We start from the raw sequence: 21,949 nt of genomic DNA, 5'->3' as shown, positions 1-21,949 counted from the left end.
CTTCCCATCAAGCATGTAAACAACTCGCTGAGCTTTAGCCTGCCTGCTCCATAGCAAGCTGCTCTACCCGCACTGCATGATTGGTTAACTTCTTTGGGATAGGGGGCGGTATTGACGTCCGGATGAAAAGTGTGCCCAAAGTAAACTGCCTGCTACTCAGGCCCAGAAGCTAGGATATGCATATAATTGGTAGATTTGGATAGAAAACACAAAAGTTTCTAAAACCGTTAAAATAATGTCTGAGTATAACAGAACTGAAATGGCAGGCAAAACCCAGCGGACAAACCCCCCCCCCCCCCCCCCCCAAAACAAAAACAGCCTACCACTGTTTTCAATGGCAATCACTTTTATTATAAGGTGAAATCCTCCCAGATTGCAGTTCCCAGAGCTTCCACTAGATGTCAACAGTCTTTAGAAAGAGTTTCATGCTGGTTTTTGGAAAAATGAGCCAGAAATTATAGTTTTTCTAGGTGGCTCCCATTTTGGCTGTAGTGTTTCCAAGCGCGTGGAAGAGAGCGCATTCTTTGGTATTTTTCTCTGGTATAGACAACGCTTCTCCGTCTTAAATTTTATCGTTTATTTACGTATTAGGGTACCTAAGGTTTGACTATAAACGTTGTTTGACTTGTTTGTAAAAGTTTATTAGTAACGTTTGGGATTCATTTTGAATGCATTTTGATGGAGGGAAACTGGGTGGATTATTGACTGAAGCACTCCAGCTAAACTGAGTTTTTATGGATATAAAGAAGGACATTATCAAACAAAAGGACCATTTGTGATGCATCTGGGACCTTTTGGAGAGCCAACAGAAGAAGATCAAAGGTAAGGCATTTATTATATCGCTATTTCTGACTTTCGTGGCGCACCTGCCTGGCTGAAATATGTTTTCATGCTTTTGTATGCGGGGCACTGTCGTCAGATAATCGCATGGTGTGCTTTCGCCGTAAAGCCTTTTTGAAATCTGACACAGTGGCTGGATTAACAAGAAGTTAAGCTTTATTTTGATGTATTACACTTCTGATTTTATGAAAGTTAAATATTTATAATTCTGTCGTTTGAATTTCGCACTCTGCAATTTCACCGGATATTAATGTAGAGCTAAATGTATTTTATTTTTTTAGATTTCAAAGCTTTTAAAGGGAACAAAGGACTTCGAACTGGTTCAGAACTAAATGATTGGTTCCAACCCCTGGAGAGAAGAGGGCTGAAAGAAAAGGGGGACAGACTCTGGGAGAGGAAGCAGCTTCCTGTCTCTTTAAAAATTGCTGGAAAGCATTGCACAAAAACGCATTTAATTTGTCTTTCACAGGTAAAGTATACTTAAGCAATAAGGCCCGAGGAGGTGTGGTATATGACCAATACATCATAGCTAAGGGCTGTTCTTATGCAACATGGAGTACCTGGATACAGCCCTTAGCCGTGGTATATTGGTTATATACAACAAACCCGAGGTGCCTTATTGCTATTAAACTGGTTACCAACATATAATTATAACAGTAAACAAGTAGTTTTGCAACATACCCATGATATATTGTCTCACGTCTTTCAAGCAATAAGCATTCAGGGCTCTAACTACCTAGTTTATAAATGCTACCAACTTTGTCGCTTAGGATAACGATCCTAACGATCCTGAATCCAGCCCCCACAAATACACAACACTGTTGTTGGCAGCAGTAGGAGGCTACGCTGCCTGTGCCGCTCACTCCAGTGCTTAATGCATACAGAGCATCCATCCAGTCCAGTGGAATTACACGCTAGCCTGGCTGGGGTAGCGCTGCTAGTCCAGTGGAGCATTGTCCGAGAGCAACAGTGTGAGAGGAATCCCAATGGTCTCTATGTGTTCCTGTGGTTAACTTCTTATGGCTTGAGGGAGCTATTTTCACATCCGGATGAAAAGTGCGCCCAAAGTATACTGCCTGCTATTCAGACCCAGAAGCTAGGATATGTTTATAATTGGTAGATTTGGATAGAAAACACTAAGGTTTCTAAAACTGTTTGAATGATGTCTGAGTATAACAGAACTTATTTGGCAGGCGAAACCCCGAGGACAAACCATCCAGGATTTTTATTTATTTAAGGTCACTCTTTTCAATGGGTTTTCATTGAGAATCCATAATTCTAAGGGAGTTGCCTGCAGTTCCTATCGCTTCCACTGGATGTCAACAGTCTTTAGAAATTGGTTGATGTTTTTCCTTTGAGTAATGAAGAAGTAACCCTGTTCAGAATGAGGCTCGATGGAAGTGTACTCTTTGATAGAGGCGCGTGACCTGAAAAGCACTCTCCACTTTGTTTTCCTCCGGTATCGAACGCAGTTTATCCCGTCTTAAATGTTATCGATTATTTACGTAAAAAAAAATACCTAAAGTTGTATTAGGAAAGTTGTTTGAAATTGAAATGTTTGGACAAAGATTACAGGTAACTTGAGATATTTTGTAGTCATGTTGCGCGAGTTGGAACTGGTGTTTTTCTGGATCAAACGCGCCAAATAAATGGACATTTTGGATGTATAACGACGGAATTAATCGAACAAAAATAACCATTTGTGATGTTTATGGGACATATTGGAGTGCCAACAGAAGAAGCTCGTCAAAGGCAAGAATTATATCGTTATTTCTGAGTTTTGTGTCGCGCCTAGCGGGATGAAATATGATTGTCTGTGTTGTTTGATGGGGTGCTGTCCTCACATAATAGCATTGTTTGCTTTCGCTGTAAAGCCTTTTTGATAGTAAACTTTATTGGTATGATAATACACAAAACAACAGTGCAAAGCCATTGTTGAAAATAATTATACTAAACTATTTTAACTTGATTAACTTAGAGAAAGGCATAAAAAAAAAAGAAGTTAAGATTTCAAGTGTACATTGTTTTTCATTAAATGTGGAGCTTTGTTACAATAACAGGTTCCATCTAAACCATTAGGGCCTGGTTCAGACATTTCAGCACTACTAACAATGCTGGCCCTTTCTCTCTTTGAGGGTTTGATGTCGACACTAAACCACCCTCAGAGAGATCAACTCCAGTGGTTAACCATTGTTAGAGAGAACCACCAGGACGAGTCCTGATGGCAGTCCGGAGAAAACCACCAGGACGAGTCCTGATGGCAGTCCGGAGAAAACCACCAAGACGAGTCCTGATGGCAGTCCGGAGAAAACCACCAAGACGAGTCCTGATGGCAGTCCGGAGAAAACCACCAAGACGAGTCCTGATGGCAGTCCGGAGAAAACCACCAAGACGAGTCCTGATGGCAGTCCGGAGAAAACCACCAAGACGAGTCCTGATGGCAGTCCGGAGAAAACCACCAAGACGAGTCCTGATGGCAGTCCGGAGAAAACCACCAAGACGAGTCCTGATGGCAGTCCGGAGAAAACCACCAAGACGAGTCCTGATGGCAGTCCGGAGAAGATAAGTGTACACCTCAGATGTGAGGAAAGCTCACTATTCTCTCTGCAGGCTAGTGTTCCTCTCCTTCTCTTGCAGAAGCATATAGATACAGTTTCCCTTTGTTTTACTCTTTAGCCACAGGCTACAGTCAGTTCATCTTCGCATTCTCTTTAGTAAACGCCTATTCTTTAACCTGTTAGGGCTAGGGGGCAGTATTGACACGGCTGGATAAAAAAACATACCCGATTTAATCTGGTTACCACTCCTACCCAGTAACTAGAATATGCATATACTTATTACATATGGATAGAAAACACCCTAAATTTTCTAAAACTGTTTGAATGGTGTCTGTGAGTATAACAGAACTCATTTGGCAGGCAAAACCCTGAGACATTTTCTGACAGGAAGTGGATACCTGATGTGTTGTATTACCTTTAAACCTATCCCATTGAAAAACACAGGGGCTGAGGAATATTTTGGCACTTCCTATTGCTTCCACTAGATGTCACCAGCCTTTACAAAGTGTTTTGAGTCTTCTGGAGGGAGATCTGACCGAACAAGAGCCATGGAACGATGATGGCCCATTAGACACCTGGCGCGCGAGTTCATGTTGGGTACCCTCGTTCCAATACGTTATAAAAGAGTATGCATTCGTCCACCTTGAATATTATTCATGTTCTGGTTAAAAAAGGCCCTAATGATTTATGCTATACAACGTTTGACATGTTTGAACGAACGTAAATATATTTTTTCCCCTCGTTCATGACGAGAAGTCCGGCTGGCTTAGATCATGTGCTAACAAGACGGAGATTTTTGGACATAAATGATGAGCTTTTTTGAACAAAACTACATTCGTTATGGACCTGTGATACCTGGAAGTGACATCTGATGAAGAGAATCAAAGGTAATGGATTATTTACATAGTATTTTCGATTTTAGATCTCCCCAACATGACGTCTAGTCTGTATCGCAACGCGTATTTTTCTGGGCGCAGTGCTCAGATTATTGCAAAGTGTGAATTCCCAGTAAGGTTATTTTTAAATCTGGCAAGTTGATTGCGTTCAAGAGATGTAAATCTATAATTCTTTAAATGACAATATAATATTTTACCAATGTTTTCTAATTTTAATTATTTAATTTGTGACGCTGACTTGACTGCCGGTTATTGGAGGGAAACGATTTCCTCAACATCAATGCCATAGTAAAACGCTGTTTTTGGATATAAATATGAACTTGATAGAACTAAAAATGCATGCATTGTCTAACATAATGTCCTAGGAGTGTCATCTGATGGAGATTGTAAAAGGTTAGTGCATCATTTTAGCTGGTTTTATGGTTTTGGTGACCCTGTCTTTGACTTGACAAAACATTACACACAACTCTTGTAAATGTACTGTCCTAACATACTCTAAATTTATGCTTTCGCCGTAAAACCTTTTTGAAATCGTAAAACGTGGTTAGATTAAGGAGATGTTTATCTTACAAAGGGTGTAAAATAGTTGTATGTTTGAAAAATTTGAATTTTGACATTTATTTGGATTCAAATTTGCCGCTCTTGAAATGCACCTGCTGTTGATGGAGTGCACCACGGGTGGCACGCTAGCGTCCCACCTAGCCCATAGAGGTTAACTGACTTGCCTAGTTAAATAAAAAGGTCAAATAAATAAAATGAGAGAATATAGAAAATGTAGCATACTTGGGCAGGGGGGCTGCTGGGGTTGGTGTGGTGTTGGCCGTCGAGTTGACGTTCTGGATGTTATTGGTGGTTGGAGTTGGCGAAGATTCCTGGGCACGCGGGACCTTACCCATGCGATACCAGATCCCCATGTTGTTGAGCTCTCTGGAACACAACCACAGCCTCTTTTAGCATCGTCATCCATTTCCCTGCATACAGTCACACCACGTAGGCTGACTAGAAGTACAACATTCTGACGACTCAAAATGGTGCCCGTTCACCTCAATTCATAACCTGTTGAAGGAACTCAAATTGTGTGAAACCCCAATTTCCCCTCCCATTTTACAAGTAAAAAACTAAACCCATTTCCTGGTGGCTGGCTTATTCATTCAGAAAAACACTAGCTCTATGATGTCTAAAGGCAGGGCATGTTAATAACATCACAGCTGCTAACCCTATGAAGGTGTACTGCGGTGGGGCCTGCTTGGACCTGCCCAGGATTCTGATGTCACAGATGGCTGCCTCTGTGGAGTCCCGCGGGATGAACTTGATACAGAGCCTCCTCTTCCGGAAGGCCTGTTCCTCTGTGTGTGGCCAGCAGACAGAGAGACAGACAAAAAAAGAGACAGACAGCCAGACAAAGAGGAAGCAGGAGGGTGACAGACAAAGAGAAGAGAAAATACAGAGAAAAGGGGAAAAGAGAACGCAGAGAGAGAAAAGAGGAGAGAGAAAAGAGGAGAGAAGAGAGAGAGTCAGTGCACTGTCTCTGATCATGTTACAGTCTATAAATAATAAAAACTAACCATGTAACCAGTATCCTACCTCCCAGAGTCCACAAAGTCTGACTCATAAAAACATCTGATTTGCTTTTCACATTTGTAGGCAAATTTGAAAAAAAAGAAAATAAATCACATGCTGTCATGTAGCACTGACTACCTCGATGGTTAGTCAGAGAGGCTTATAATAGATCCAGGGGGGGGGGGGGGGGGGGGTAAAGAAGGAGAGCTTTAGGATATGAGAGGAGAAGATCAGTGCTTACGTGTGTCCACCGTCTCCTGGATGGGAATAAAACCTACAGGCAGAGTGTCCTTGATGTCGATAAGCTTCATGTCCACCAGCACATTACCTAAATGACTCTGCAGAGACAGACAGCGACAGACAGAGAGACAGAGAGACAGAGAGACAGAGAGAGAAACCACATCCACGTTAGCTAATGATCAGTCAACAGTTCATTCCAAAGCCTTGACAGTGGCAGCAGAATGTTTGTGTATGTGCGAGAAGTGTTAGCAGTGGAGGGAAACAAAATGTGGATTCTTCCCCGACTGAGAAGACGTCTCCCTACCTCCATAGAGGGTTATAAATCACTAACGCCTGTGGGTCCGTTGCACACTTTGCGGACTAATTTCACAGTATCTGTTTTTGTCACAGACAATTACGCTGCGGGCCGTATTGATTGGCAGACAAAATAGCTTCTGTTGATGGCACGGTCACATCTGATCACACCTCAAACTGGCAGGAAACTAAACGGAAGTTAGTCTGGGTCTGATGGACAGACGTTGGGGTGGGGGGGGGGGGGGGGGGGAGTAATTGTTTGCTACGCGGCTATTTATTTCGGACTTCAATTGTGTTTCTGTCAAGGATGAATATAATCAGTACATTGGTTTCTACCTTGGCCAGGATGTGTATCAACTGGCCCCATCAAGTTATCAGATCAAGTTGTATGTTACAGACCTATTCTTTTCACAGCAACTCTACAGACCAAGTTCGTACAGGAATTGTTCAAACTAGACTTACTTAAAAACAGACCTCACAAAGCAGCCATCATCTCAAAACTATCATACTGTAAGTATAACAAAAGAACATCAGTATTCGTAGGGAATTCCTGATTTGATAACAGCGCTATAGACCCTGTTGTTTAAACAATCCTGAGCAAGGGCAAAGAGTCAATGGAGCCCTGGAATCATTTCAGAATAACATCCCCGCGGCGAAGGAGAAAATCTTTTGTAACTCGGTGATGTTTGTTTGGGAAAGCCTTTGTGAGAACGCCTGTACTCTATGCTTAAGGACCTCTGTCCAATGTTCTCCATGGAGATGTGCTAAATAAACTCATGGTCAAACTCATTTCTCATTTCCCTACAAACAGGCTCTACGCCTAAATAAGGTCATCGGTATCACAGTTCTCTACCAACAGGCTCTACGCCTAAATAAGGTCATCAGTATCACAGTTCTCTACCAACAGGCTCTACGCCTAAATAAGGTCATCAGTATCATAGTTCCCTACCAACAGGCTCTACGCCTAAATAAGGTCATCAGTATCATAGTTCCCTACAAACAGGCTCTACGTCTAAATAAGGTCATCAGTATCACAGTTCCCTACAAACAGGCTCTACGCCTAAATAAGGTCATCGGTATCACAGTTCTCTACCAACAGGCTCTACGCCTAAATAAGGTCATCAGTATCACAGTTCTCTACCAACAGGCTCTACGTCTAAATAAGGTCATCAGTATCACAGTTCTCTACCAACAGGCTCTACGTCTAAATAAGGTCATCAGTATCACAGTTCTCTACCAACAGGCTCTACGCCTAAATAAGGTCATCGGTATCACAGTTCCAGGATCCACCAGGGTAGATTTTACCTTTATTACTCCATCTGAAGTGAATTTAGTTAGCCCATTACCCTAACCCAATGTATTACTCTATTCATCGACAGTGGATAAATTGGCTATACCATTTAAGAAGACAAACACTGTATTCACGACTAGTTTAGTCAGATATTTTTTATTGGGTTATTACCTAATTAATATTTGGCAAGTTTCCAACCATAGTGGTCCTGTATGGATCAGTTGGTAGAGCATGACGCTTGCAATGCCAGGGTTGTGGGTTCGATACCCGGGGCTACCCGTATGGAAAATATACGCACACATGGTTAAGTGGCTTTGGATAAAGGCTGCTTGGCATATGTTAAAGCACCTGGTGAAGCGCTATATAAATCAAATTCTTAATTTTTGGGGCTAATTAGTCTAAGCAAAGAAACTGGTGACTCTTGCAGAATGTGTTTGTCAAGTAACATAAATTATGGCACAAAAAAAGCTGCCAGAAAACAAGGTGCTTCAGATTAGATATTTTGGTCTCTTTCCCATCACAGAGAGTGAGTCATGCATGGAGTTTCTGATTAGAGAGGCTTATTGTATTGTTGTGTTGAGAAACAGGTTCCTCCTCCCTACAGTAATTATTTGAACATCAGGGCTCTCCAGAGGGTGGCGTGGTTTGCCCGACGCATCACCGGGGGCATACTACCTGCCCTCCAGGACACCTACAGCACCTGATGTCACAGGAAGGCCAAAAAGATCATCAAGGACATCAACCACCCGAGCCACTTCCTGTTCACCCCGCTATCATCCAGAAGGCGAGGTCAGTACAGGTGCATCAAAGCTGGGACCGAGAGACTGAATAACAGCTTCTATCTCAAGGCCATCAGACTGTTAAACAGACATCCCTATTCAGCTAGCAGCCGGTTACTCAACCCTGCACCTTAGAGGCTGCTGCCCTATAGACAGACACAGAATCACTGGTCACTTTAATAAATGTAAAACTAGTAACATTAATCATGTTTACATACTGCTTTACTCATCTCATCTCATATATACAGTATACTGTATATACTGTATTCTATTTTACTGTATTTTAGTCAATGCCACTCCGACATCGCTCGTCCTGACATTTTATATATTTCTTAATTCCATTATTTTACTTTTAGATTTGTGTGTATTGTTGTGAATTGTTAGATTCTACTGCACTGTTGGAACTAGGAACACAAGCATTTCACTACACCCGCAATAACATCTGCTAAATATGTGTATGTGACCAATACAATGTGATTTGATTTAGTAGACAAATCATTCAGGAACACAGATTTTCATCACAGTGGGCATTAGAGTGGCAGTGTGGTATCATTAATGTACATCGACTTTCATCACTTACGTTTTCTTTAGAGAAGACCCTGGTGAAACAGAGGTAGCGTGTCACCTTGGATTTGAACAGACCGTCTTTCCACAAGTCAGCGTCAAGGCCATCTGTTGTTTGGGACACCTGTTGGTTGAGAGGGATAGACATTTAGAGGGGCGTCGCTAGTCAGTGTGAACCTATCAACATTGAGGGAGATAGTGATGAATCTGTTGATGCTGGCAAATAAAAAGGATTTTACTGGCTGATTGACACAAGGTCAGGTCAAGCTTGGAGACAGGCAATTACAGTTTTCTACTAAAAGTTCTAGACTGAAACACAACACTTGAAAAGACGTGAACACAATACTAAACAGTGACATTAAACTCGTGCAAAAAAAAAAAGATGGATTAAGCAAACAGGAATTGAGGGATCCACCGCTCATTAACTCCGAGGACATTTGAACCTGTGGGATATTGGGGTGTTACACCACTAGTCATGTGAGTAGTCCTCTCCATTTAATGCCTGTATCCGGCCAATCCAGCAGTGCCTGTTCACTTGATAGAGAGAAGGAAAAAAACTGCAGGATAAGCGACCCTCATGCAAAGCAACACATTCTTGGGTTTCTCCGTGGCAACAGGAATTCTGTGGTCCACCAAGGCTGGTTTGGAAGACACTTCCATCCCACTGAGGTATAATTGAGTTAAGAGGGAAGTGTCTATGTGACAGGTTAAAGGAAATACTCATAGCCTGTTATACATTAAAAAGTATTAGTAAATTCATAGTATGTGAGGATCTTAAAACATCTAAGGTTAAAAAGATCATGCATTCAGTACTAGTTAATAGAGATTGATAAAATTCATATAATTGTGTTAAAAAGTTAATCTGTGATCTACTAAATGCTCTTAATCTATGAGCCTGAGATCGATTGCTCTGGTCTCCACCCAAGTTCCCGGGGAAATCGTGGTCTTTTCCTCATTGCACTAAAGTTCTAATTGAGGAAACAATACCGTATCACTCTCGTGATTATTTCTCCCCCTTTTCAGGGGCGTAACATCTATACTTGGCTATCAGTGAGAATGTAGATTCCCTGTCTGACCAGAAGTCAGCAAAGCCTCTACAATGATATTTTCTCTACCACAGAGAGATAAAAAAAAACGTTGGTTGGGGAGTTGGGGGGGGGGGGGGGGTTGTGCTTAGCTTTGAATGTTCCTTATGTGGGAACTCCTCTTCCTAAAATGAGTTCGATGGAGAGAGACAGTTATGGATGAAATCCTACCAACCCCAACTGGCAAAGACCATAAATGTGCCTGGGGTTTGAAGGTAGGGTGTGGATAGAGAAAGTGCCTGGGGTTTGAAGGTAGGGTGTGGATAGAGAAAGTGCCTGGGGTTTGAAGGTAGGGTGTGGATAGAGAAAGTGCCTGGGGTTTAGGAAACGTAGGAGACATTTTCTCAGCCTCTTTTCCAGGGTCAGTGCACACCACATCCTGTTGAAGGCCCATGGGAGAGATCCAGTGTAAGATTAAGGATGAGGGGTACTCGTGACAAAGAGAAGTGGGGGTCACACCACCCTGACACGGACTGGGCACTAGTCTGGAGGGACACCACCCTGACACGGACTGGGCACTAGTCTGGAGGGACACCACCCTGACACGGGCTGGGCACTAGTCTGGAGGGACACCACCCTGACACGGGCTGGACACTAGTCTGGAGGGACACCACCCTGACACGGGCTGGGCACTAGTCTGGAGGGACACCACCCTGACACGGGCTGGGCACACCACCCTGACACGGACTGGGCACTAGTCTGGAGGGACACCACCCTGACACGGGCTGGGCACACCACCCTGACACGGACTGGGCACACCACCCTGACACGGACTGGGCACTAGTCTGGAGGGACACCACCCTGACACGGGCTGGGCACACCACCCTGACACGGACTGGGCACTAGTCTGGAGGGACACCACCCTGACACGGGCTGGGCACACCACCCTGACACGGACTGGGCACACCACCCTGACACGGACTGGGCACTAGTCTGGAGAGACGCCACCCTGTGTGTCTGTGTATATTTGGGGGGGGGGGGGGTTGATATGCTAAGCCGGCCCTCTGTTGTGCTGGAAATGTAACCTCTGTTCAGGGGTCATGGAAGGGTCATTGAGCAGTTTGGAATGAGCACGCCTGAAGGAACATGCTGAACAAGTATGGTGTGTGTGCCCTTGAACAAATAGCCTGTGCTGCTAAAAAGTAAGTTTGATGGGGGCAAACGCGCCAATACAGAAATAACAAATTCCTGTAGTCCTGATAATATAATTAGATAGAATTGTGGGTATTCAGAGGTAAAATCCAACCCTGAACAACTTCACTAGTGTGGTGTTTTGCAGAGCTGTAGCCGCAGACACTATGAGTGAAGTAGAGACTATGCCAATCCCATTGTACACAGGTGACGTTCACAACTATGACTGGAATGCAATAGACTAGCTGTATGCAAATTCATCCAGCTGCTTTCAAAGAAGCTCGGTGGAAGGAAGTTGAAAAGTCAATAAAAAGACAACATGACTGGACTATCTAGGTGAAGAGTCCACACTAAAAGCGCTAGCCAAATGCCAGCTTCCGAGACTAGGAGCTTTGTTAGATCTCTGCCCAGGTATGGAGAGCCGGAAGGCCAAACAAAACAACAATCACAATATTCAAAGAATGGATCAGAACTGACAACTGAGGAATATTTCAGGATAAGGCATTTCATTCAAAGTGTGGTCTTCTCCATGTTTCTCAGTCCCTCTCAATATCTAGGCTACTGTACATCCTGTCACATGACAGGAATTTCTAGGCCTACTGTTTACCATTAGGCACTAAACCAGCATATTTAGCTTAAGTATTTGTACTTTGTCTGACTATTTTCGAAAAATGTGGCCAAATCAAAAATGTATTTTAAGTATGCATATTTTAAAGTATCTTCGAATATGCTGAACAAAAAAAACACAACATGCAACAATTTCAAAGATTATACTGTGTTATGAGGAAATCAGTCAATTGAAATGAATTAATTAGGCCCTAATCTATGGATTTCACATGACTGGAAATACAGCTATGCATCTGTTGGTCACAAACTGAAGGTCTCACAACGGCCTCAGGATCACGTCATGGTATTTCTGTGCATTCAAATTGCCATCGATAAAATGCAATTGTGTTCGTTGTCCGTAGTTTATGCCTGCCAATACCATAACCCCACCTCCACCATGGGGCACTCTGTTCACAACGTTGACATCAGCAAACTGCTCACCCACACGACGGCATACACACGTAGTCTGTGGTTGTCCAGCCGGATGGACATACTGCCAAAGTTTCTAAAACAACGTTGGTGGTTAAATGAACATTAAATTATCTGGCAACAACTCTGGTGGACATCATCAGCCAGCATGCCAATTGCACCCTCCCTCAAAACTTGAGACATCTGTAGCAGTGTGACAAAACTGCACATTTTAGAGTGGCCTTTTATTTTCCCCCAGCACAAGGCGCACCTGTGTAATGATCATGCTGCTTAATCAGCTTCTTGATATGCCACACCTGTCAGGTGGATGGATTATTTTGGCAAAGGAGAAATGCTCATTAACAGGGATGTAAACAAATTTGTATTTCATTTATTATTATTTTTTAAATCGAATTTACATAAGTATTCACACCCCTGAGTCAATACTTTGTAGAAGCAACTTTGGCAGCGATTACAGCTGTGAGTCTTTCTGGGTAAGTTTAAGAGCTTTCCACACCTGGATTCAGCAACATTTGCAATTATTTTCAAAATTCTTCAAGTTCTGTCAAATTGATTGTTGATCATAGCTAGACAACCATTGATTTGCCACATTTTTGCAGTATTACTTTAATGCCTTGTTGCAAATAAGATGCACCATAGGGTGGCGCACAATTGGTCCAGCGTCATCCGGGTTAGGGGAGGGTTTGGCCGGTGGGGTTTTACTTGCTTGGCTCATCGCGCTCTAGCGACTCCTTGTGGCAGGCCGGGCGTCTGCAGGCTCAGTTGAGCAGTGTTTCCTCCGACACATTGGTGTAGTTGGCTTCCGGTTAAGCAGGCGGGTGATAAGAAGAGCGGTTTGGCGGGTCATGTTTCGGACGACGCATGACTCGACCTCCGCTTCCCGAGCCCATTGGGGAGTTACAGCGATGAGAAAAAAATGGAAATTGGGGAGAAAAGGGGGTAAAAATAAAAAAAACAATTATACACAGCTTGACTGAGGAACATTACAGATAATTGACTTTAATAATAACTGATAATTGACAGCCTGAATTTAAAATGGATTAAATTGAGATGTCACTGGCCCTACACACAATACCCCATAATTTTTACAAATAAAAAATGTAAAATCTGAAATGTCTTGAGTCATTAAGTATTCAACCCCTTTATTATGGCACGCCTAGGAGTAAAACGGGTCAGTCACATAATAAGATGTAAGGACTCACTCTGTGTGCAATAATAGATTTCTGCATGATTTTTTAATGACTACCTCATCTCTTTACCCCACACATGCAATTATCTGTAAGGTTCCTCAGTCGAGCAGTGAATTTCAAACAAAAAGACCAGGGAGGTTTTCCAATGCCTCGCAAAGAAGGGCACCTATTTGTAGATAAAAATGTATAGACACTGTACATTTACATCATTTAGCAGACGCTCTTATCCAGAGCGACTTACAAATTGGTGCATTCACCTTATGATATCCAGTGGAACAACCACTTTACAATAGTACATCTATATCTTTTTGTGGGGGGGGGGGGGGGGGTGGTAGGGTTAGAAGGATTACTTAATCCTATCCCTACATCTCAAATACCCCCTTGGACCAAACAGACCTGGGTACAAATAGCCCACATCTCAAATACCCCTAGGACCAAACAGACTTGAGTAAACAAAAATGCATGGAAGATGTAAATATTTGTATTTGAAAATACACCCGTCTGTGTATGAGTATTTTTTTAAATACATGCCAATACTTTCCAAGTATATTTCCAAATACATTCCAATATTTTAACAATAATATCCAAATACTTACTTTTAAAGACAATTTCGAAGTAATGGAAATAGAATGAAGTATTTAAGTCCGTCAGGGACCAGACGAGTTCTCTCTGCTTACGTCCTCTCAGGGACTATGATAATCGATTATGATCAAATCAGCTTCCTGTGAACACATGTTGTCGAGAAGAAACTTATGCCACATTCCCCTGGACTAAAAAGACATGATAACTACCTCTGCTGAAATGAGTAGTGAAGTCTTGCTCTTCCCAGTATTCCCATAGCTGCAAACATCAGAACAAAGTGTGGGAGAACTTCATCACTTTCTAGTATAAAACTACTTGGTGCCGTTACTCGCAGTTACATTTTACCTTGTCAATTGTGCAACCCCCCCCCCCCCCCCCCCCCCCCATGTGCTACAGCACATAAGGAATACGTGTTTCAATCCCAATGCGTCATTATCACTTATACCAGCCCTTATGGAAATCCCAAGCAGCAGAGGACCAGGCTGAGAAGAACTGTTAATAGGGAAGGATTCACTGTGGCAGCTGGTAACGATGGCCAACAGCCAATCACAAGCTGTTAGAATCTTGGGGGATATTGGATCCCTGCGCCACTCCCAGACTTTCGTGACATCAGGTCGTGGCTTTGCGCCATCTGCCCGCACACAGAAATGCGTCTCTTCTCCATGGCAATGAGTCAGCTGGTGCCTTTCCTTTTGAGACGGTGAGAATGAGAGCGTGACCATCAACGACAAGCCTGAGTCAACGACTACACTCATGGAACGAGGCTGGGGAGCACTCAAGGAACGAGGCTGGGGAGCACTCAAGGAACGAGGCTGGGGAGCACTCAAGGAGTATAAGAAATGTTTGACGATGTGACTTTCATATGTATTCAGAACAGAAACTAACTTGTCAATAGTTACAGAAGTGCAGAACGCCGAATTTAATTTTCCATATTGGTATTTTATTTGGATCCCCATTACCGGTTGCAAAAGTAGCAGCTACTCTTCCTGGGGTCCACACAAAACATGACATAATACAGATAATTAATAGACAAGAACAGAACTACATACAACATTTTTTTTTAAAGGCACACGTAGCCTACATATCAATGTATACACACAAACTATCTAGGTCAAATAGGGGAGAGGCGTTGTGCCGTGAGGTGTTGCTTTATCTGTTTTTTTTTAAAACATGTTTGCTGTTCATCTGAGCAATATGAGATGGAAGGAAGTTCCATGCAATAAGGGCTCTATATAATACTGTACATTTTCTTGAATTTGTTCTGGATTTGGGGACTGTGAAAAGACCCCTGGTTGCATGTCTGGTGGGATAAGTGTGTGTGTCAGAGCTGTGTGTAAGTTGACTATGCAAACAATTAGGGATTTTCAACACAATGTTTCTTATAAAATGAAGTGATGCAGTCAGTCTCTCCTCAACTCTTAGCCAAGAGAGACTGGCATACATAGTATTTATATCAGCCCTCTGATTACAATGAAGAGCAAAACGTGCCACTCTGTTGTGGGCCAGCTGCAGCTTAACCTCTCTTGAGCAGGTGGGACGCTAGCCACGGTTCACACTATTCAACAGCCAGTGAAAAATCAGAGCGCCAAATTCAAAACCACAAAATGTCATAATTCAAAGTTCTCAAAGAAAGGACTATTTTACACCATTTAAAAAAGGTACACGTCTCCTTAATGTAACCACATTGTCCGATTTCAAAAAGGCTTTATGGCGAAAACAAAGTTAGATTATGTTAGGACAGTTCCAATACAAGAAAAAGCACACAGCCATTTTCCTAGCATGGACAGGCGTCACAAAAAAGAGAAAACCAGCTAAAATGATGCACTAACCTTTGACGATCTTCATCAGATGACACTCCTAGGACATCATGTTACACAATACATGCATTTTTTGTTCGATCAAGTTCATATTTATATCCATAAACCCCATTTTACATTGGCGCGTGATGTTCAGAAAATATTTTTCCTCCAATACTGCCGGTGAATCAGCACAACAATTTACAAAAATACTCACCATAAACGTTGATAAAATATTAAACTGTTATTCAAAGAATTATAGATGAACATCTCCTTTATGCAAACGCTGTGACAGATTTCAAAAAAGCTTCACGAGGAAAGCACACTTTGCAATAATCTGAGTACTGCGCTCATAAAAATACACTAGGCAATACAGATACCCGCCATTTTGGAGTCATCTAAAATCATAAATAGCATTAGAAATATTCACTTACCTTTGATGATCTTCATCAGAAGGCACTTCCAGGAATCCCAGGTCCACAATAAATGTTGCTTTGTTCGATAAAGTCCATAATTTATGTCCAAATAGCTCCTTGTTGTTAGCGCGTTCAGTAAGCTACTCCAAGTGTAGGAAGCACGCAGAAAATGTCACGACGAAAAGTAAAAAAAAGTTATATTTACGTTCGTTCAAACATGTCAAACATTGTATAGCATCAATCTTTAGGGCCTTTATCACTTAGAACTTCAATAATATTCCATCGGGACGATTGCAATGTCTTGAAAAACGTTTTGGAACACAGCTAACTCTCACGTGAATGTGCGCCAATGAACGCCAGTACCTTCCTGAGTCAACAACTTCCAACTTCCTCTGTTCGCTCTCTGTTCATCATAGACGCCTCAAACAACTTTCTAAAGACTGTTGACATCTAGTGGAAGCCTTAGGAAGTGCAAAATTAACCCTAAGTCACTGTGTGTTCGATAGGCAATGACTTGAAAGGACTACAAGCACCAGAATTCTCACTTCCTGGTTAGATTTTTCTCCGGTTTTTGCCTGCCATATGAGTTCTGTTATACTCACAGACATCATTCAAACAGTTTTAGAAACTTCAGAGTGTTTTCTATCCAAATCTACACCAATATGCATATTATAGTTCCTGGGCCCGAGTAGTAGGCCGTTTAATTTGGGTACGTTTTTCACCCGGCCGTGAAAATACTGCCCCCTACCCTAGAGAGGTTAACCTGTTAGGGCTAGGGGGCAGTATTGACACGGCTGGATAAAAAAACATACCCGATTTAATCTGGTTACCACTCCTACCCAGTAACTAGAATATGCATATACTTATTACATATGGATAGAAAACACCCTAAATTTTCTAAAACTGTTTGAATGGTGTCTGTGAGTATAACAGAACTAATTTGGCAGGCAAAACCCTGAGACATTTTCTGACAGGAAGTGGATACCTGATGTGTTGTATTACCTTTAAACCTATCCCATTGAAAAACACAGGGGCTGAGGAATATTTTGGCACTTCCTATTGCTTCCACTAGATGTCACCAGCCTTTACAAAGTGTTTTGAGTCTTCTGGAGGGAGATCTGACCGAACAAGAGCCATGGAACGATGATGGCCCATTAGACACCTGGCGCGCGAGTTCATGTTGGGTACCCTCGTTCCAATACGTTATAAAAGAGTATGCATTCGTCCACCTTGAATATTATTCATGTTCTGGTTAAAAAAGGCCCTAATGATTTATGCTATACAACGTTTGACATGTTTGAACGAACGTAAATATATTTTTTCCCCTCGTTCATGACGAGAAGTCCGGCTGGCTTAGATCATGTGCTAACAAGACGGAGATTTTTGGACATAAATGATGAGCTTTTTTGAACAAAACTACATTCGTTATGGACCTGTGATACCTGGAAGTGACATCTGATGAAGAGAATCAAAGGTAATGGATTATTTACATAGTATTTTCGATTTTAGATCTCCCCAACATGACGTCTAGTCTGTATCGCAACGCGTATTTTTCTGGGCGCAGTGCTCAGATTATTGCAAAGTGTGATTTCCCAGTAAGGTTATTTTTAAATCTGGCAAGTTGATTGCATTCAAGAGATGTAAATCTATAATTCTTTAAATGACAATATAATATTTTACCAATGTTTTCTAATTTTAATTATTTAATTTGTGACGCTGACTTGACTGCCGGTTATTGGAGGGAAACGATTTCCTCAACATCAATGCCATAGTAAAACGCTGTTTTTGGATATAAATATGAACTTGATAGAACTAAAAATGCATGCATTGTCTAACATAATGTCCTAGGAGTGTCATCTGATGGAGATTGTAAAAGGTTAGTGCATCATTTTAGCTGGTTTTATGGTTTTGGTGACCCTGTCTTTGAATTGACAAAACATTACACACAACTCTTGTAAATGTACTGTCCTAACATACTCTAAATTTATGCTTTCGCCGTAAAACCTTTTTGAAATCGTAAAACGTGGTTAGATTAAGGAGATGTTCATCTTTCAAAGGGTGTAAAATAGTTGTATGTTTGAAAAATTTGAATTTTGACATTTATTTGGATTCAAATTTGCCGCTCTTGAAATGCACCTGCTGTTGATGGAGTGCACCACGGGTGGCACGCTAGCGTCCCACCTAGCCCATAGAGGTTAACTAATGTCGGTCTTTCCTTGCAGCACTAGACCACATGACTGGACAATAATCAAGATAAGACAACACTAGAGCCTGCAGGACTTGCTTTTCGGAACGTGGTGTCAAAAGTTGAGCATCTCTTTAGTACCGACAGACTCCCCATCTTTACAACCATTGAATCTATATTTGACCATGACAGTTTACTATCTAAGGTAATGCCAAGTAATTTAGTCTCCTCAACTTGTTCAAAAGCCACACCATTCATTACCAGATTCAGCTGAGGTCTCGCACTTAAGGAATGATTTGTACCAAATACAATGCTATTAGTTTTAGAAATGTTTAGGACCAGTTTATTATGGCCACCCATTCCAAAACAGACTGCAACTCTTTGTTAAGGGTTTCAGTGACTTCATTAGCTGTGGTTGCTGATGCGTATATGGTTGCATCATCAGAATACATGGACACACAGAATAGAGGGCCTAGAGAGCTGCCCTGCGGTACACCACACTTTACATGTTTGACATTAGAGAAGCGTCCATTACAAAAAAAAACAGTTCTATTGGATAGATAGCTCTGAATCCACGATATGGGAGAGGTTGAAAAGTCATACGTTTTTTTCCCAACAGGTTATGGTCAATAATATCAAAGGCTGCACTGAAAACTAACAGTCAATTTTCTTATAAATTTCTCCATACCCAGGGAGAAGGAGATATCGTTGTTGTTGGTGAAGGAAGGCACGCGATGGAGATCCCCTCCAGCCTACGCTAGTCCGGTGTTTGGTTTGAGCTTGAACTCCTGCCTTTCCAAGTGCCAGTGGCACAGGGCTAGACCTTCTGCAGCCCATCCAACCTGCACTGTGAGCCTGTGTCCATGTAAACTTGCACCTGCAAAGTTCAACTTGGGCACACTATGAGTTAGGCCTAGGTCCTCTGGGTGCCAGCAGAAAGGATGAGGCACAGCCGAGAGGTTACTGCCGTGTGGAGGCCTAGAGGACTTCAACAGGCTAACAAGATGGTCACCTTCTGAATCATAAACATAAGGCTACAACACTCAAGGAGACTCAAACTGCAGGATGTTGTTTCACATTCAAAAGTACAACTAGGCCTAGGGATGTGCATCTTTCCCTTTCCAGATGATTCAATACGTATCTAGATACAATACAGGAACCATACATTTTAGTTTGAAACGAGTCGGTGCAATTCGACACACTAACATTTGTTGCTGATGGAGCTCATGAGCTGGATCATCTGAGCTGACTTCTCTGTGTGTGTGTGTGTGTGTGTGTGTGTGTGTGTGTGTGTGTCTGTGGGCACCTGAGCTGAGCCATAATGGAGACTAGACATCCACCACTATCAGATTAGAGCCATAATGGAGACTAGACATCTACCACCCCACTACCACTATCAGATTAGAGCCATAATGGAGACATCTACCACCCCACTACCACTATCAGATTAGAGCTATAATGGAGACTAGACATCTACCACCCCACTACCACTATCAGATTAGAGCCCTAATGGAGACTAGACATCTACCACCCCACTACCACTATCAGATTAAAGGGGGGCAAATGTAGCATATTTGTTTCTGAAATCACCATCACTCACTAATTAACTTGTAATTTTTTCAGATTAAGTGTTTAGGATAGTAATGTAGCAATATTTATTGTTTACAAATTAGCTATGACAAAGCCACAACTTTGGAATTCACCCCCGTCTGTCGTCATCAGGCAATTGTATGCAACGTTCAGCAGGTATAGCCAGATGAGAGCTGTCTCCGGTACCTTACTTTGAACAAATTCAACAGCGCATAGATAACAACCTAGCAAATCACAAAAAAGGTTGTCACTCAACTAATAAAGCCCAATACCACACAAGCCATTAGAAGATGTGCAGGATCAGGAACAGACTGCTACCTCGTGTTGGTCAGCGTGCAAAGCTGGGCCCAGTGCGCAGTTTGACAAGGCTACTGATATTACCTCAGTCTGGTCAGCACGAAGCTGGGCCCAGTGCAGCAGTTTGACAAGGCTACTGATATTACCTCAGTCTGGTCAGCACGAAGCTGGGCCCAGTGCGCAGTTTGACAAGGCTACTGATATTGCCTGTGGTCGTTCAGCATGTAAAACTATTTGTAGACTAATGACTTAAGACAGGTACATGCAGTTTGACACCGAAGGAGAGAGGACGCATCAGTTGTCACAAAATATTACGTATTTTCACAAGCCAGAAAGAATATAATTGCTAAAAAATAAAAAAGATAAATCAAACTTTGCCACAGACGCCAAATACAACAAGTGTAGACCTTAACGTGAAATGCTTACTTACTACAAGTCCTTAACCAACAGTGCAGTTCAAGAAGAGTTAAGAAAATATTTACCAAATAAACTAAAAGTAAAATTTTTTCATTAAAATAAAATGACAATACAAAATAAGTTACAAACAACTCAAAAAAACAATCCAAATTTACGTGCTATTTTGTTTTGGAGCACGTAAAATGTCAGCCATCAAATCCGGTGCCATTAAGTTTGAATCTAATTTCTGACCAATGCATTCTACATTTGCATTGGTTTGGGATCCGATGCACTTGCATCTTAAACATTGGGGGGAATCTGTGAATTGTTACATCCCTACCTACAGTTGAAGTCAGAAGTTTACATACACCTTAGCCAAATACATTTAAACTACATTTTTCACAATTCCTGACATTTAATCCCAGTAAAAATTCCCTGTCTTAGGTCAATTAGGAACACCACTTTATTTTAAGAATGTGAAATGTCAGAATAATAGTAGAGAGAATGATTTATTTCAGCTTTTATTTCTTTCATCACATTCCCAGTGGGTCAGAAGTTTACATATACTAATTGAGTGTTTGGTAGCATTGCCTTAAAATTGCTTAACTTGGGTCAAACATTTCGGGAAGCCTTCCACAAGCTTCCTATAATAAGGTCGGTGAATTTTGGCTCATTCCTCCTGACAGAGCTGGTGTAACAGAGTCAGGTTTGTAGAGCTCCTTGCTCACACACGCTTTTTCAGTTCTGCCCACAGGTCAGGGCTTTGTGATGGCCACTCCAATACCTTGACTTTGTTGTCCTTAAGCCATTTTGCCACAACTTTGGAAGTATGCTTGGGGTCATTGTCCATTTGGAAGACCCATTTGCGACCAAGCTTTAACTTCCTGACTGATGTCTTGAGATGTTGCTTCAATATATCCACATAATTTCCCTTCCTTATGATGCCATCAATTTTGTGAAGTGCAACAGTCCCTCCTGCAGCAAAGCACCCCCATAACATGATGCTGCCACCCCCGTCCTTCACGGTTGGGATGGTGTTTTTCGGCTTGCAAGCCTCCCCCTTTTTCCTCCAAACATAACGATGGTCATTATGGCCAAACAGTTCTATTTTTGTTTCATCAAACCAGAGGACATTTCTCCAAAAAGTACGATCTTTGTCCCCATGTGCAGTTGCAAACCGTAGTCTTGACTTTTTTATGGCGGTTTTGGTGCAGTGGCTTCTTC

General features: G+C 42.1%; 1 protein-coding gene across 4 annotated transcripts in view; it reads right to left on the bottom strand.

Moving 5' to 3' along the window:
• Window positions 1-21,949, bottom strand: part of mvb12ba (multivesicular body subunit 12Ba) — a 47,260-nt gene that overhangs the window by 16,183 nt on the left and 9,128 nt on the right. For all 4 annotated transcript variants that reach the window (XR_014379013.1, XM_014145659.3, XM_014145650.3 and 1 more), the window contains exons 3-6: window positions 9,039-9,146; window positions 6,096-6,192; window positions 5,511-5,640; window positions 5,078-5,221 (exon numbers count right to left, since the gene is read on the bottom strand). Coding sequence is in view for 3 of the 4 variants with exons in the window: in XM_014145659.3 (XP_014001134.1) it covers window positions 5,078-5,221; window positions 5,511-5,640; window positions 6,096-6,192; window positions 9,039-9,146 (479 nt within the window). In the remaining variant the exon portion in view is untranslated. The remainder of the gene's footprint in view (window positions 1-5,077; window positions 5,222-5,510; window positions 5,641-6,095; window positions 6,193-9,038; window positions 9,147-21,949) is intronic.

Source organism: Salmo salar, chromosome 01, assembly GCF_965601325.2.
Source record: "Salmo salar chromosome 01, fSalSal1, whole genome shotgun sequence".
Classification (NCBI taxonomy): domain Eukaryota; kingdom Metazoa; phylum Chordata; class Actinopteri; order Salmoniformes; family Salmonidae; genus Salmo; species Salmo salar.
Note: the sequence above shows the minus strand (reverse complement) of the source record. Positions and strands in the feature narration are given on the sequence as shown.